The sequence below is a fragment of the Pseudophryne corroboree genome, chromosome 2, assembly GCF_028390025.1.
Source record: "Pseudophryne corroboree isolate aPseCor3 chromosome 2, aPseCor3.hap2, whole genome shotgun sequence".
NCBI classification, from domain to species: domain Eukaryota; kingdom Metazoa; phylum Chordata; class Amphibia; order Anura; family Myobatrachidae; genus Pseudophryne; species Pseudophryne corroboree.
In genome coordinates this window covers 65,177,280-65,195,233 of record NC_086445.1, presented here as the reverse complement: position 1 = coordinate 65,195,233, position 17,954 = coordinate 65,177,280, and the positions used below count along the sequence as shown (strand labels likewise).

The following is a 17,954-nucleotide window of genomic DNA, read 5'->3' as shown; positions in this document are numbered from 1 at the left end:
TGGAATCTGCATCACCTGACCACTGTCGTGTCTATAAACATCGTCTGGCAGATATGGACATCACATCTACTCTTGATGCCAGAATGCAAATATCCCTCTGCGCATCTCGCATATATAGAAATGCATCCTTAAAATGCTCTATAGTCAATAAAATATTGTTCCTGTCAAGGGTATCAATATTTTCAGTCAGGAAATCCGACCAAGCCCCCCCAGCGCTGCCCATCCAGGCTGAGGCGATTGCTGGTCGTAGTACAACACCAGTATGTGTGTATATACTTCTTAGGATATTTTTCAGCTTCCTATCAGCTGGCTCCTTGAGGGCGGCCGTATCTGGAGACGGTAACGCCACTTGTTTTTATAAGCGTGTGAGCGCCTTATCCACCCTAAGGTGTGTTTCCCAACTCGCCCTTCTGGCGGGAAAAGGTATACCTCCAATAATTTTCTATCGGAGGAAACCCACGTATCATCACACACTTTAATTTATCTGATTCAGGAAAAACTACAAGTAGATTATTCCCACCCTACATAATACCCTTATTTGTGGTACTTGTAGTATCAGAAATATGTAACACCTCCTTCATTGCCCTTAACATGTAACGTGTGGCCCTAAAGGAAAATACGTTTGTTTCTTCACCGTCGACACTGAAGTCAGTGTCCGTGTGAGGTAAATGGGCGTTTTTACAAGCCCCTGACGGTGTCTGAGACGCCTGGACAGGTACTAATTTGTTTGCCGGCCGTCTCATGTCGTCAACCGACCTTGCATCGTGTTGACATTATCACGTAATTCCTAAATAAGCCATCCATTCCGGTGTCGACTCCCTAGAGAGTGACATCACCCATACAGGCAATTTGCTCCGCCTCCTCACCAACATCGTCCTCCTACATGTCGACACACACGTACCGACACACAGCACACACACAGGGAATGCTCTGATAGAGGACAGGACCCCACTAGCCCTTTGGGGAGACAGAGGGAGAGTTTGCCAGCACACACCAAAAACGCTATAATTATACAGGGACAACCCCTTATACAAGTGTTTTCCCTTATAGCATTTTCACATATGTAATCATATCGCCAAATAAGTGCCCCCCCTCTCTGTTTTAACCCTGTTTCTGTAGTGCAGTGCAGGGGAGAGCCTGGGAGCCTTCCTCACAGCAGAGCTGAGCAGGAAAATGGCGCCGTGTGCTGAGGAGAATAGGCCCCGCCCCCTAAAACGGCGGGCTCTTCTCCCGGAGTTTGTGAGATCTGGCCCTCAAGGGCTATATGTGATGTATTTTAGCCATAAAAGGTATAATACATTGCTGCCCAGAGCGCCCCCCCCCAGCGCCCTGCACCCTCAGTGACCGCTGGTATGAAGTGTGCTGACAACAATGGCGCACAGCTGCAGTGCTGTGCGCTACCTTATGAAGACTGAAAGTCTTCTGCCGCCTGTTTCTGGACCTCTGGACCTCTTCAACTTCGGCATCTGCAAGGGGGGTCGGCGGCGCGGCTCCGGGACGAACCCCAGGGTGAGACCTGTGTTCCGACTCCCTCTGGAGCTAATGGTGTCCAGTAGCCTAAGAATCCAATCCATCCTGCACGCAGGTGAGTTGAAATTCTCTCCCCTAAGTCCCTCGATGCAGTGAGCCTGTTGCCAGCAGGACTCACTGAAAATAAAAAACCTAAAAAACTTTTTCTAAGCAGCTCTTTAGGAGAGCCACCTAGATTGCACCCTGCTCGGACGGGCACAAAAACCTAACTGAGGCTTGGAGGAGGGTCATAGGGGGAGGAGCCAGTGCACACCACCTGATCCTAAAGCTTTATTTTTGTGCCCTGTCTCCTGCGGAGCCGCTAATCCCCATGGTCCTGACGGAGTCCCCAGCATCCACTTAGGACGTTAGAGAAATAATAATATCTCCTATAGAATAGCCCAGATCTGTGACTTTGTGACTCATTTGCTAACGCTGGGCGGAGTCACAACACTGGGCGGAGTTAGTCAAATGAGTCACAGATCTGGCCAAATCTATAGGAGACTAGGAGCAGAAGCAAATGGTATGGGCATGGCACAGGCAGGGGTGCATACCTCCCAGCCAGGGCCGTAACTACGTGTGTGCCTAGTGGGCTTGGCACACAGCGCAGTTGCCCTGAGGGCGCACGGCCAGCGGCATGTAATGAGTCAAATTGACTCATTACATGCCGCCTCTGAAGTCCGCGCCGTGCGCCGCAGCCGCGCTGGAGGAGAGAGAAGCGCCGGAGGCAGCTGAGAAGGAGGAGGAGGGAGGGGGACTGGAGCCGCAGCAGCGCTATTTCATTGGTAGTAAGCGCCGCTGCAGCATCCCCCTCTCCTTCCGTATAGGCTGCCCGGCGCTGCTGTGGATGCTGGGATGCGGTTCCTCCATCCAGGCATCCACAGCAGCGCCAGGCAACCAATACGGAAGGAGAGGGGGATGCTGCAGCGGCGCTTACTACCAATGAAATAGCGCTGCTGCGGCTCCAGTCCCCGTCCCTCCTCCTCCTTGTCCGATGCCTGCACACTGCACAGAGGGAGATGCCAGCACGAGGAGCCTGTCAGCGGGGAGAAGGTAAGTATATCCCTCTCTCTCTCTCTCTCTCTCTCTGGGGGACACCGTCTGCCATAATGTGTAAAAAGGGGTCCTGGCTGCCGTGGCTGCCGCAATGTGTAAAAAGGGGGCCTGGCTGCCGCAATGTGTAAAAAGGGGGACTGGCTGCTGCAATGTGTAAAAAGGGGTCCTGGCTGCCGCAATGTGTAAAAAGGGGTCCTGGCTGCCGCAATGTGTAAAAAGGGGTCCTGGCTGCCGCAATGTGTAAAAAGGGGGTCCTGGCTGCCGCAATGTGTAAAAAGGGGGCTTGGCTGCTGCAATGTGTAAAAAGGCGGACTGGCTGCCGCAATGTGTAAAAAGGCGGACTGGCTGCCGCAATGTGTTAAAAGGGGGACTGGCTGCCGCAATGTGTAAAAAGGGGGTCTGTCTGCCGCAATGTGTAAAAAGGGGGTCTGTCTGCCGCAATGTGTAAAAAGGGGGACTGTCTGCTGTAATGTGTAAAAAGGGGGACGCTGTCTGCTGTAATGTGTAAAAAGGGGGACGCTGTCTGCTGTAATGTATAAAAGGGGCTCTACCTGGTGTAGTGGCGCTACTGTGCAGCGTAATTTGAATAATGGAGACTACTGTGCACCGTAGTATGAATTGCTATTATTTTGTGTCCACGCCCCTTCACCATGAAGCCACGCCCCTATATATTTTTTGCGTGCCTACGGCGCGCACTGCCCCTGTCTTGCATGGGGGGGGGGGGGGGGGGGCAATGTCGTTTCTTGCACACAGTGCTAAAATGCCTAGTTACGGCACTGCTCCCAGCTTTCTTCAGGCAGTAGGAGGGACACACAGGCGGCAAAAGGGGCGTGGTCAACGAAAAGGGCGTGGCTTCATGGGAGGGGCCCCCCATTTTTGTCAGTGAGGGGGCATGCCCAGCGCTCTGTGAGCTGCTGGCATGCCCCCAGGGGCGGATTATGAGTCCGGGGGACCCAGGGCACTTGAAACAGGGGGGTTCAATCTCATTGCTGTGCCTGCTGTGGGTTTGGGGGCGTGGCCTAATCGCGCCCCGCGTGGCCACGCCCCCTTAAGCAAATTTTTTTTTTTTTTTAATGGGATTTTGGCCCCTCAGCTAGGGGTAAATCCAGAGGGGGTGGTCGCTCCCCACTACACACCCGCACAGGCAGAAGAAAGCAGGGAGGCCTCCCTGCACCACCACAGACCTGCCAACACGCAGAAGAGTGTGCTGACTGTAGCACAATGCTGCTGCTGTTGCTGGCAGGACGGGGGAGCTACAGAGCTGGGACAGAGCTACTCCAGCCGGGGAGGCCCCTAAAACTGTGGGGCCCACGGTACGTACCCCCTGCCCCCCCCCCTTAATCCGGCTCTGCTGCCGGAACCCCCCCCTTAATCCGTACCCCCTGATGCCCCCTCTCCTCCTGTCTCCACTAAATAGACGCTGTGCGCATCTATTCACCGCTGCTCTGCTAAGCAGAACAGCAAGTTCAGGAGCTTCCCAACTGCCCCCCCCCCCACCGGGGGACACTGCGGCCCACGGGTGGGACAGACCCAAAAAAATGGGACTGTCCCGCGAAAATCGGGACAGTGGGGAGGTATGGGGGTGTGTGAGGGGGTATGCCATACAGACAGACGGGCACGGGCTCACTGTGTGCTTGACCCCCCACATCAGCAAACTCAGCAGGGGCTCTCTGGCGCGGAGGAGCGTCACTTTCTGGCACACTCCATGCTTCTTAGCTGCAGTTTTGTGGGGCACCTGCCGCTGTGCAGGTTCCGTACTGCCTCTGTTATCTCCAGTCCCGGCAACCCCACCGCTAGCTGCAGCGCTGCCGCCCGCAGTGAGGTGCGCCCAGCTCCTTCACACACTTTAGCCGGCGGATAGCGCTGCAGAAGTCCGCGCTGTTTGCAGGCTCCGACCCCCTCCTCCCTCCAGCCGCAGCGTCTCCTTGGAGCTAACCAGTCACTCCCAGTCTCCCCTTTCCACAGTGCCCGGCAGCCGCGAGGTCCACGCCGCGTGCATGCTATGACCCCCTCCTCCCTCCAGCTGCAGCGTCTCCTGGGGGCTAACCAGTCACTCCCAGTCTCCCCTTACCACAGTGCCCGGCAGCTGTGCGAGGTCCGCGCTGTGTGACTGAGGAGGAGGGGAGGGATGCGGACGGGCAGAGGAAGCAGTACTCCAGCCTGAGAGAGTCAGCCATCCCAAGTCTCCACCAGCAGCAGATCCCAACAGGTTGGAGTGGAACAGCAGCAGCCAGCAGCAGTGACTCCGGTAAGACACATCTGTCTGTCACCACTGTCTGTCCCTAATACTAATCTCTCCCGTGCCCTGTGTTCTGTCATGTCCCTGTCACCCCTGGCCTTGCCCTGTCACCCCTGGCCCTGTCACCCCTGGCCTTGCCCTGTCACCCATATCCTGGCCCTTTCACCCTTATCCTGGCCCTGTCACCCCTGTCCTGGTCCTACCGCCCCTACCCTGGCCATGTCACCCCTATCCTGCCCCTATCATTTCTGTCCTGGCCCCGTCGCCCCTGTCCTGGCCCCGTCACCCCTGTCCTGACCCCGTCACCCCTATCCTGGCCCTGTTACTGCATACCCTCCAACTACCTTTTTGGCAGGTACAGTTCCCGCAGCGCCTCGAGACCCCTCCCCAATGCACCACACCTCCGTACCTTCCCCTCCCCCACACACTGTGCCTCCAGAACCCCTACAGCACCCGCGGCTCCCACTCCCCTGCCCCTCCACCACCCACAGCACCTCCAGGCCCCCTCCACCATCCACCCCCCATATATGTCTTCCCCCACACCTGCCTCCCCTCCACCCGCAGCATCTGCAGACACCCTCCTCAATCCGTGGTCCCCCCCTCCCCCACACCTGCCCCTCCACCACCTGCAGCGCCTCGAGACCCCCTTACCCATCCGCCGCACCACCTGTACCTGCTTTTCCCCCACCCATGGTGCCTCCGAACCCCCTACCCCACCCCCGGCACCCCCGCCCCTTCCCATCCCACAGCACCTCCGGAACCCTTCACCCATCCGCAACATCCCCGCACCTGCCCCTCTCCCACCCGTGGCACCCCTGCCCCTCCCCCACCTGCAGTGCCTCCGGACCCCTCCCCCATCTGCAGCCCCCACTCCTCTGCCCCTCCCCCATCCGCAGCACCTCCCGACCCTTCCCCATCCGGGGCCCTCCCTGCCTCCGCCCCCCCTCCACCCGCAGCATCTACAGACACCCTCCCCCATCCGCAGTCCCCCCCCCCCCCCGCACCCGCTACATTCTGTACATCATGTACTGCAGGTGCTGTTCACGCCGTCGCAAGGGGCTGCGCCTCCTTCACCATCGCACGCCCTTTCATTGTGCAATATTTAACCACTAACAAAGGAATGCAGGTAATACTCCATATAATACAAATATTGAACCCCAGAAAGGCATGCAAGGGTTAAGGGGGCGTAGCCCCTTGCGACGGTGTGAAGAGCGCCCGTAGGGCGCGATGAAGCACCTAGTGTGTGTGTATATATTATATATATATATATATATATATATATATATATCACTGCACGCCACTTCAGGATTTTTAAATGCAGACTTCTCAGTGTTTTGGGGTCAACTGTGCCCCGTCATCAGGATAAATATACAAAGGTATTTTATTTAGGTCTGTATATTTATCCTGACGATGAGTCACAGTTGTAAGTAAAGTCTGCATTTAAAAATCCTGAAGTGCCGTGCAGTGATTTGTCTGTTCAGGAGATTTCACACTAGGATATGATGCTTAACTTGACTATGGCACACTGGTGGATGCTTCATTTTGGTGGGATTGTATGTGTTTTAATATGCTTCTCTCTGTGCATTTGCTGGACCTTCAGAAGACACTGGGGCAGCTGTTTATATGGTGGAGTGCCAGACTACCCGCTGCTATATATCAACTGCAGCACTCACAGGACTAAGGGGGACATTTACTAAGCAGTGATAAGAGCGAAGAAGTGAGCCAGTGGAGAAGTTGCCCCAGCAACCAATCAGCAGCTCTGTATAATTTTATAGTATGCAAATTATAGATGTTACTTCAGTGCTGATTGGTTGACATGGGGAACTTCTACACTGGCTCACTTCTCCGCTCTTATCACTGCTTAGTAAATATCCCCCTAAGTACTGTATGTCAGGTATCCGTAAAGATGCTCAGCGTCATCCACAAGTAGGGGTCTATTTACTAAGCCTTGTGTGGAAATAAAGTGGACGGAGATAAAGTAACAGTCAACCAGCTCCTAATGGTCATTTTTCAAACGCAGCCTGTGACATGGCAGTTAGGAGTCGATTGTCTGGTACTTTATCTCCGGCGACTATATCTCCATTCAAGGCTTAGTAAATAGACCCCGTAGTCTCCTGTTAACATGTAGTTGTTTCATTTTTATTTAAAAAATTTAGTCAGGACATAGATAAATAGTGTACATTCTTACCTTATTACTTTGCTTACGTCATTGGGAGCCGCCGGACTGCACGCTGGAGGTGGTGGTGTCGACACCGGGTGCCTTTGGTTATATAAGGTAAGAATTTACACTTATTTATCTATGTCCTTATATAAATGAAATGTTGACTACATATTAACGGGAGACTGCGTGTGGATGACACCGAGCATCTTTATGGATACCTGACATACTAAGGCCTGTGAGTGCCGCAGTTGCGATTTTTATTGATATCAACGCATCTTATCTGCGCCAGTGCTACATTTTGGATCTTTCTATGAGTGGCAGCCACCATTGATACAAAACAAACACATACACACGCAGATACACAGCATACATGCACACAGCAGAGACACAAATACACACCAGTAGCAGACAGCGCTGAAAGCACAACCCTCGCACCCCTCCAGTAAGCGGTAATCGGTATGTGACTCACCCGACCACTACTCTGCGCCTCACACGGCAGTCTCTAAGCCCCACGCAAGAACTGCCTGAGAGGAGCTCAGTGTGCGCTGTCACTGCAGCTCCCCCTATATGCAGCCGGTGACCAGCCTCCAAGTGACACAGCGGCCGAAGCGCCTCCTTTTGAAAAAAAAAAAAAAGAAGATCGGCAGCCAGGGCAGGTTTCTAGGTACTCGGAAACCCCCCCTGCGTGCGCGTGTGTGGGGGTAATTCAGAGTTGATCGCAGCAGCAAATTTGTTAGCAGTTGGGCAAAACCATGTGCACTGCAGGTGGGGCAGATGTAACATGAGAGAGAGTTAGATTTGGGTGGGTTATACTGTTTCTGTGCAGGGTAAATACTGTCTGCTTTATTTTCAAACTGCAATTTAGATTTCAGATTGAACACACCCCACCCAAATCTAACTCTCTCTGCACATGTTACATCTGCCCCTCTGCAGTGCACATGGGAAGTCATTCCGAGTTGATCGCTAGCTGCCGCTGCTCGCAGCGCAGCGATCAGGCTAAAAATCGGCATTTCAGCGCATGCGTATGCACCGCAATGCGCAGGCGCGTCGTACGGGTACAATGAGCATCGTGGGTTTGCACAGAGTCTAACGAACAGTCCTGTCGCACGGCCGAACGCAGGAAGATTGACAGGAAGGGGGCGTTTCTGGGTCTTAACTGAACGTTTTCAGGGAGTTAGAAAACGCAGGCGTGGCAGAAAAAACGCAGGCTTGGCTGGGCATTCGCTGGGCGGGTGTGTGACGTCAAAAGCCGTCCGTCGTTAGAATCAACGCACACGAAGAGTAACTACAGGGCTGGTCTTGTTCTGCACAAAAAGATTTTGCAGGCGCTCTGCTGCACAGGCGTTCGCACTTCTGCAAAGAGAAAATACACTCCCCCGTGGCCAGTGGGCGGAGACTATGCGTTTGCACGGCTGCTAAAACCTGCTAGCGAGCGATCAACTCGGAATGACCCCCATGGTTTTGCCCAACTGCTAACAAATTTGCTGCTGCGAGCAACTCTGAATTACCCCCTACAGGCCTAATTCAGAGGTGCAGCTATTTCATGCGCGGCCGCGACTTCCCACAGATTTGCAAGTGCGAGAATATGCAAATCTTAGTTCGAGCATTCCTCTTGTGTACTTCCACGCAACGGACTTAGCAAACTCTGTGACGCCCACTTTACATATCAAGACAGCGCTCAGCTGCGCGGGTGGATCTGATCACTGCACCACCTCCGATTCATTTAACTAGATATCAACGCAGTAAGCAAGGAGTTGCCGCATTCCCGGACAATCAAGATCTCTTCTGCATGTGCACAGAGCCGTCTAAACAGCAGTGTAGGCCCCTGGGCACAGCAATGCACTGGGCCCCTACACATCCTCCAGCGGTAGGAGTGGGAGGTGCTATCAGCGGCAGCTTTGATGTCCTGCGGGCGGTAGGGGGTGTTCTATCTTCCAGTCAGCATGTAGGACCTGGAGCAGTCATTTCTGCTAATTACTCCTTTACTGCACAGATGGGGCTAAACTGCAGAAGGGGACATTGGGCTGAATGAAGGGGCCCCAGTTCATGACTTCCAGGGTGGTAGGGGGTGTTTAATACGTAGGGGAGGGGTGGATAGTGGAGTGGGCTTAATATTTATCATTTTCTGGTGGGAGGGCAGCTTGACTGCAGATATCTCCAGTTCCTGGGAATCGATTTCTTTGCTTTGAATGGGATAAAAAACTAGAGAGTCCCACCTGTCAGGAGGTTCTGGGGACTTGGTGATGAGAGTTCAGGAGCCAGAGCAATCCACCAACGAGGATCTAAAACTGCATACCAGGCGTGTGCGGCTGGAGCAGGGATCAGCTGCTGGAAGGCTGATATCTCTGGTTCTGGGCATAGTAGAGACAAGCTGCCAGTGTCCACCAAAAGGGGAGAGTCCCAGCTTTTGGATTATACCCTCAGAAAAACTCTATGTAATTGCCCATACACACGGTGAGATTCGGGCTATACTTGAATCTCACTATGCGACGGGCTAGGTCGGCACATAGTCAGTATCGCAAGCACACTCATTATGTGCTTGCGATACTGACTATGGGGGTCATTTACGAGTTGATCAGGCACTCAGCATGCGGGGGGGACGCCCAGCACAGGGCTAGTCCATTCCGCATGTCAGTGCCGCACCTCCCCCCCCTGCAGAAATACAAAAGCATCGCACAGAACCTCTTCGCTGCCCCGGGTCGCAGTGGCTGCGTGTGACGTCACGCAGCCGCCGCGGCCCGCCCCCCAACGGTCTGGCCACGCCAGCGTTGGCGAGACCGTGCCCCATAAACGGCGGCTTAACGCTGCCGTCCATCCCCCTCCCGCCCAGCGACCGTCTCTGCCTCAGAGGCGATCGCTAGGCAAAGACGGCTGGCATGCGCCGGCGCATTGCAGCGCCGGCGCATGCGCAATTCCAACCCGATCGCTGTGCTGTGATAAACTGCAGCGATGGGGTCGGAATTACCCCCTATAGAGATAGTCAAAATTGACTTGCCTGCACAGTCTATCTATTCTTGTGATGCCGACCGCGCATCGGCATCAAATCAGGATCGCAAGGTGACTTTCACCTTGCGATCTGCACTAACTTTTCTTACGATTTTGAAAAAATCTCACCGTGTGTACACACCATTAAGGGGGGTACTCACGGAGCGATCGTTGCTTAAAATCTAAGCAATCTGACTAGATTGCTTAGATTTTAAGCACGATTGCTCCGTGTGTAGCCCCCTCAGCGATAGCGATGCGCAGCCCCGCGCATCGCTATCGCTGCTGCTAGATTGGCCTGCATGCAGGCCAATCTAGCGGGTCGCTCACTTCACCCGCTGGGTGAAGTGAGCGGCCCCCCCGTCTCCCCCCGCACGCTCAGCACAGATCGCGCTGTGCTGAGCGCCGGGAGAGATGTGTGCTGAGCGGTTCGCTCAGCACACATCTCTCTGACATCGGCTGGTGAGTACTGGCCTTTAGACAGAGCCCGAGATATCTGGCTGGGAAGAGCAATCAACAGGCTTGGATGGAGACCACTGCTTTGAAGTCGGATATCTCCGGTTCCCCAGGGCCGATTTTCAAAAATCTGATACCCCTGGAAAGAGGAGACCCTCAGCTATCAGCCTAGGACCCTTATACTCCTGGGGCCCTTGAGCAAGTGCCCATTGAGCCCTGCATATGCGCTATCTGGTACTGCCGAGTCACACACGCACACTATACCTATAGCCCAGTTTTGTACTTCCAGGTGCAGAGTCAATAAAAAAATTTATATAATAATGCTAAAAGAAACAAACAAAAATAACGCTATAAAATGTGTGTAAAATGTAAAGATGCTTTATTTTAATAACTAGGTGCTTCATCGCGCGCTCTTCACACCGTCGCAAGGGGCTACGCCCCCTTAACCCTTGCATGCCTTTCTGGGGTTTAATATTTGTATTATATGGAGTATTACCTGCATTCCTTTGTTAGTGGTTAAATATTGCACAATGAAAGGGCGTGCGATGGTGAAGGAGGCGCAGCCCCTTGCGACGGCGTGAACAGCACCTGCAGGGCACGATGTACAGAATGTAGCGGGTGGGGGGGGGACTGCGGATGGTGTCTGTAGATGCTGCGGGTGGAGGGGGGGCAGAAGTGGGGGTGGGGCCCGGATGGGGAAGGTTCGGGAGGTGCTGCGGGTGGGGGAGGGGCAGAGGAGTGGGGGATGCAGATGGGGGAGGGGTCCGGAGGCACTGCAGGTGGGGGAGGGGCAGGGGTGCCACGGGTGGGAGAGGGGCAAGTGTGGGGATGTTGTGGATGGGTGAAGGGTTCCGGAGGTGCTGTGGGATGGGAAGGGACGGGAGTGCCGGGGGTGGGGTAGGGGACCGCAGGCACCATGGGTAGGGTAGGGGCAGGTACGGGTGGTGCGGCGGATGGGAAAGGAGGTCCGGAGGTGCTGCAGGTGGTGGAAGGGCAGGTGCGGCGGTGCCATTGGTGGGGGAGGGGTGGGTGAGGGGGGGACCGCGGATGGAGGGTGTCTGCAGATGCTGCGGGTGGAGGGGGGCAGGTGTGGGGGGAGACATATAAGGGGGGTGAATGGTGGAGGGGGCCTGGAGGTGCTGTGGGTGGTGAAGGGGCGGAGGAGTGGGAGCCGCGGGTGGTGTAGGGGGTCTGGAGGCACTGCATGTGGGGGAGGGGTGGAGTGCCGCATGTGGTGTGGTGCATTGGGGAGAGGTCTGGAGGCGCTGCGGGTACTGTACATGCCATAAAAGGTAGTTGGAGGGTATGCAGTAACAGGGCCAGGACAGGGGTGACAGGGTCAGAACAGGGTTGACGGGGCCAAGACAGGGGTGACAGGGTCAGAACAGGGGTGACGGTGCCAGGACAGGGGTGACGGGGCCAGGACAGGGGCGACGGGGCCAGGATAGGGGTGACAGGGCCAGGGTAGGGGCGGCAGGACCAGGACAGGGGTGACGGGGCCAGTATAGGGTTGACAGGGCAAGCACAGGGGTGACAGGGCCAGGATAGGGGTAACAGGGCCAGCATAAGGGTGACAGGGCCAGGATAAGGGTGAAAGGGCAAGGCCAGGGGTGACAGGGACATGACAGAACACAGGGCACGGGAGAGATTGGTATTAGGGACAAAACAGTGGTGACAGACAGATGTGTCTTACCGGAGTCACTGCTGCTGGCTGCTGCTGTTCCACTCCAACCTGTTGGGATCTGCTGCTGCTGGAGACTTGGCATGGCTGACTCTCTCAGGCTGGAGTCCTGCTTCCTCTGCCCGTCCGCATCCCCCCCCCCCCCCCCCCTCCTCAGTCACACACCGCAGACCTCGCGCAGCTGCCGGGCACTGTGGTAAGGTGAGACTGGAAATGACTGGTTAGCCCCCAGGAGATGCTGCGGCTGGAGGGAGGAGGGGGTCATAGCATGCACGTGGCGCGGACCTCGCGGCTGCCGGGCACTGTGGTAAGGGGAGACTGGGAGTGACTGGTTAGCTCCCAGGAGACGCTGCGGCTGGAGGGAGGAGTGGGTCGGAGCCTGCAAGCAGCCCGGATTTCTGCAGCGCTACCCGCCAGCTAAAGTGTGTGAATGAGCTGGGCGCACCTCACTGCGGGTGGCAGCGCTGTAGCTAGCGGTGGGGTTGCCGGGGTTGGAGATAACAGAGGCAGTACGGAACCTGCACAGCGGCAGGTGCCCCACAAAACTGCAGCTAAGAAGCGTGGAGTGTGCCAGAAAGTGACGCTCCTCCGCGCCAGAGAGACCCTGCTGAGTATGCCGATGTGGGGGGTCAAGCACACAGTGAGCCGGTGCCCGTCTGTCTGTATGACATACCCCTCACACACCCCCATACCTCCCAAATGTCCCGATTTTCGCGGGACAGTCCCATTTTTTGGGGTCTGTCCCGCTGTCCCACCCGCGGGTCGCAGTGTCCCGCGGTGGAGGGGGGGGGGGCAGTTGGAAAGCTCCTGTACTCGCTGTTCTGCTTAGCAGAGCAGCGGTGAATAGTGGAGACAGAGGGAGAGGGGCATCAGGGGGTACGGATTAAGGGGGGGCTCCAGCAGCAGAGCCGGATTAAGGGAGGGGGGGCAGGGGGTACGTACCATTGGCCCCACAGTTTTAGGGGGGCCCCCGACTGGAGTAGCTCTGTCCCAGCTCAGAAGCTCCCCCCCCCCCCCCCCCCGTCCTGCCAGCAACAGCGGCAGCATTGTGCTACTGTCAGCACACGCTGCTGCGTGTTGGCAGGTCTGTGGTGTTACAGGGAGGCAGCAGTCTCCCTGCTTGCTTCTGCCTGTGCGGGTGTGTAGGGGGGGAGCGAGCACCTCCTCTGGATTTAGCCCTAGCTGAGGGGCCAAAATCCCATTAAAAAATAAAAATAAAAATCGGAATTTGCATAAGGGGGCGTGACCGCGCGTCCCGCGATTAGGCCACGCCCCCAACCCACAGCAGGCACAGCAATGAGATAGGGCTCCCCTGTCTCAAGTGCCCTGGGCCCCCCGGACTCATAATCAGCCCCTGGGGGCATGCCAGCAGCTCACAGAGCGCTGGGCATGCCCCCTCACTGACGAAAACGGGGACCCTCCCGTGAAGCCACGCCCCCTTTTCGCCGAGTGTGTTTCCCTCCTTCTGCCTGAAGAAAGCTCCTGCAGAAAGCTGGGAGGTATGCACCCCTGCCTGTGCCATGCCCATACCATCTGCTTCTGCTCCTAGTCTCCTGTAGATTTGGCCAGATCTGTGACTCATTTGACTAACTCCGCCCAGTCTTGTGACTCCGCCCAGCGTTAGCAAATGAATCACAAAGTCACAGATCTGGGCTATTATATAGGAGATAATTAGTATTTTCTTGCTACAGGTTTTTCTGCTGACCTTCTTAGGTAAGCCCTACCTGCCTGCACCGTACTATGGGGGTAATTCCAAGTTGATCGCAGCAGGAATTCTGTTAGCAATTGGGCAAAACCATTTGCACTGCAGGAGAGGCAGATATAACATGTGCAGAGAGAGTTAGATTTGGGTGTGGTGTGTTCAATCTGCAATCTAATTTGCAGTGTAAAAATAAAGCAGCCAGTATTTACCCTGCACAGAAACAAAATAACCCACCCAAATCTAACTCTCTCTGCAAATGTTATATCTGCCACACCTGCAGTGCACATGGTTTTGGCCAACTGCTAAAAAATTTCCTGCTGCGATCAACTTGGAATTACCCCCTATGTATGGGGAAGCTATTGCAGCGCATCTCCTGCGATGGCCGCTGGCGTAAAAAACCCAGCAATGGCCATGGCAGACTGTGAGCAATGATAAATAGGTACAGTCCCCAAATCTGGTGAAAATGCCCATTTCTGGCAGATCTAAAAGTGTTCTCCCTCCGATAAACAGGACTTAATTTAAGAAATCAGTTTTCTCCTCCCTTCTACTGAAATGATCTGCTGTCATTAGAGCTTTTATTACACTATCTGTCCTTTTAAACAGCTGTCGGACAACTGGGACCAATTCGCCACATAACAAAAGGAGAGGAAGTAGGAGCGGAAAGTAATTGAGTCCCACAGCTTCCTCATTCCACAGGCGGTGTGTCAGAGGCTGCGAGGACCCCTGCAGCTGTAGTAAGGAGGTGGGCCCCAGCAATCTGTCACTTCATTCATCCCCAGCCAGGGGCAGCCACTGAGCAAACAGCAGCCTTTGTTCCTACTGTAACGCGTCAGCTTTTCCACTGCAGCAGGATCCTGAATAATAACGCAGAGATACATCATCCACCTCCCAAATAAAACCCTTACCATTGTAACTGCTTACCCCCAACATCTGGTGCAAGTAATGGTACTGCGGGCCCTTGTAATACAGCATAAAGGTTTTCCAAAACAGCCAAGCGTTGAGCGTAAGCCAGGCGAGCTGGGAACAAGAAAAGAGATTTCATAAATGTAACAGAAGGCATGTAAAACAGATATATAAAAATGTATCTGTGCACGCTACCATATCACCAACATGCCCTGGAACGCTCCCTCCTCTGTACAGATGTGTTATACCTTCTAGTGAGAAATAACACACAAAAGCAGGCAGACCACGTTTCTGGACTGCACATAGAAGGTCAGAGAGAAACATAGGGCAACCATCGCTCAATGCCATTCTGTGGGACAATGCACCCCTTCAGCACCTACTGGGTAACCCCACTTTTTTCTCTCTCTAAAAATACAGATTAACCCATTCATTACCAGCATATTGCTCTGAGCAGCAAATTGCCAATAATGTTTGCCAGACCCGGGTACTATTAGGAAGGACGAGGGGTGTTAGTGGCAGGGGACTGTGTAACCGTTGTTTCTGTAAGTGGAAGGAACTACTGTGGATTGCAGCGCAAGACACTTAGGGGGTCATTCCGAGTTGATCGCTCGCTAGCAACTTTTTGCAGCGCTGCGATCAGATAGTCGCCGCCTATGGGGGAGAGTATTTTAGCTTTGCGAGTGTGCGAACGCTTTTGCAGCTGACGGCACAAAAAAGTATTTTGCAGTTTCTGAGTAGCTCTGGACTTACTCAGCCGCTGCGATCACTTCAGTCTTTTTGGTCCCGGAATTGACGTCAGACACCCGCCCAGCAAACGCTTGGATACGCCTGCGTTTTTCCAAACACTCCCAGAAAACGGTCAGTTGACACCCACAAACTCCCTCTTCCTGTCAATATTCTTGCGATCGGCTGTGTGAATGGATTCTTCGTTAAATCCATCGCCCAGCACCGATCCCCTTTGTACCCATACAACGCGCCTGCGCAATGCGGTGAATACGCATGCACAGTTTTGCCGAGATTTAACCTGATCGCAGCGCTGCACAAAGTTGCTAGCGAGCGATCAACTTGGAATGACCCCCATAGGTCATTCCACAGCACATAGCACAGAGTTTCACAAACTCTGGCATTACAGTCCAGGTTTTAAGAAAATCCAGGATTGAGCAGAGGTGACTTTATTAGTTCTTCAGTAAATTTGAATTAATCATCTAGATTCAAGTGTAGATAGCCTTAAAACCTGGACTGTAATGGCAGAGATTGGGAAACAGACAGTAGAACATTATTGTCTGCTGATCTGTACAATGACTCAACCAATGCAAAAACAAAACCTCAACCCTGCATACAATTTACTGTATAAGTCCGACATGTTGTCAATATGAAGAAGAAAAAAAAGTATTTTATATATATATATATATATATATATATATATATATATATATATATATATATATATATATACACATACATACAGGTTGAGTATCCCATATCCAAAAATTCCGAAATACGGAATATTCCGAAATATGGACTTTTTTGAGTGAGAGTGAAATAGTGAAACCTTTGTTTTTTGATGGCTCAATGTACACAACCTTTGTTTAATACACAAAGTTATTAAAAATATTGTATTAAATGACCTTTAGGCTGTGTGTATAAGGTGTATATGAAACATAAATGAATTGTGTGAATGTAGACACACTTTGTTTAATGCACAAAGTTATAAAAAATATTGGCTAAAATGACCTTCAGGCTGTGTGTATAAGGTGTATATGAAAGATAAATGCATTCTGTGCTTAGATTTAGGTCCCATTGCCATGATATCTCATTATGGTATGCAATTATTCCAAAATACGGAAAAATCCGATATCCAAAATACCTCTGGTCCCAAGCATTTTGGATAAGGGATACTCAACCTGTATATATATAGAGAGAGAGAGAGAGATATATATAGAGAGATATAGATATATACACATACATATATACACACACACACATACCTTATGCACATTACTTTTTATTTTTGTTGGAATTATTCAGTGTTTGTCGAATACTTTGTGCAATAATGATTTTGCAGTGTTTATATCTACCGACCTGTCTTTAGTTTTAACTGCTATTGTGTACGGCAGAGTTTCCCAAACTCTGCTATTGCATTCCAGGTTTTAAGGATATCCATGATTGAGTCCAAGTACTTACATCAAATTGATTGAGGTACTATTTAAAGTCACGTGTGCTCCAACATGGATATCCTTAAAACCTGGAGTGTAATAGCGGGATTTGGGAAAACTCTGCAGTACAGTGTAACATTAGTCCAAACTCTATGGAGAAGCTCAGATTATGATTTGCCATTGGCTGGAAATTCAGAGAAGGCTCCCAGCAGCCACCACTGATCTAATCACTATGACAGGGTAACAAACTTGCTGCCATATCTGACCAGAATAATTGCACACAATAGCAGTTAAAAGTTCAGAAAAGTTCACAAAAGTTTCCCAGTAAGTGCCAGTGAAAGATATAAGGTTACAGCAGAGGTCCTACCAGGAAGAGGTGCTTCAGTCCTTCATTGTAGAGCCAGCTGTGGCCAGGTACAGCCATCCTCCTGCTGCTGCTGTGTGATGCACAGTGGTCAGTATGGGCTGCTGCTTCCTGCCTTCTCCCCTGTGATCTTCATCTGTTAGTCCTCAACACAGTGTCTGCTCAGTCAGCTCCCCATTCCCAGTCTCTCTGTGGTTACTGGTGCGGGACAGGCTGCTTTGTAGCAGTCCCTGCAGATTGCACACAGTCAGGCAGCAGAGGCTACTGCACAGCTAACTATCACCCAGGTCCAACTTTTCCCAGACACATCCAACTTTTCCTCAGTCAGCAAAGCAGTGAAACAATGTTGCAAATAGCTATTTGTTTAATCCCATTCCTCTGCATAACAACACAACAGCCCTGCAATACTGGGACACATTCCACCATCGATGCATTCCCATACAATATGTTTATCTCTAGATTCCTAGGCTAGCTAACTTTTTCCATTCAGAGATAATGCCTAACAAAGAGGAAGGCTTTGGGGAGGGGGGCTGCTGGCTACAGTGGCCCTGATGGATCATATTTTTCCTAGGGATCATATTTGCTTTTTTCCCCAGTTTAACAATTGGGCTCCTTTGTGAAATCCGTACATTGTAATATTTAAAGGGCAAGCAGAAAATATTGCAGGGTAATAATAGCTGGTTTGTGAGTCTTCACATCCATTGTAGTTGTATTATAGTGACTGATATTTATACACCGCTGTGTA

At 52.6% G+C, this 17,954-nt stretch overlaps 1 protein-coding gene across 3 annotated transcripts in view; it reads right to left on the bottom strand.

Moving 5' to 3' along the window:
- Nucleotides 1-17,954, bottom strand: part of NOX4 (NADPH oxidase 4) — a 502,226-nt gene that overhangs the window by 439,722 nt on the left and 44,550 nt on the right. The window contains exons 1-2 of one of the 3 annotated variants that reach the window (XM_063951389.1): nt 17,213-17,838; nt 14,708-14,803 (exon numbers count right to left, since the gene is read on the bottom strand). In XM_063951389.1, coding sequence (XP_063807459.1) covers nt 14,708-14,803; nt 17,213-17,269 — 153 coding nt within the window. In that variant the 5' untranslated portion in view covers nt 17,270-17,838. Of the gene's footprint in view, nt 1-14,707; nt 14,804-17,212; nt 17,839-17,954 lie in introns of those variants that run through there. The other 2 variants (XM_063951390.1, XM_063951391.1) reach the window with 2 other exon arrangements.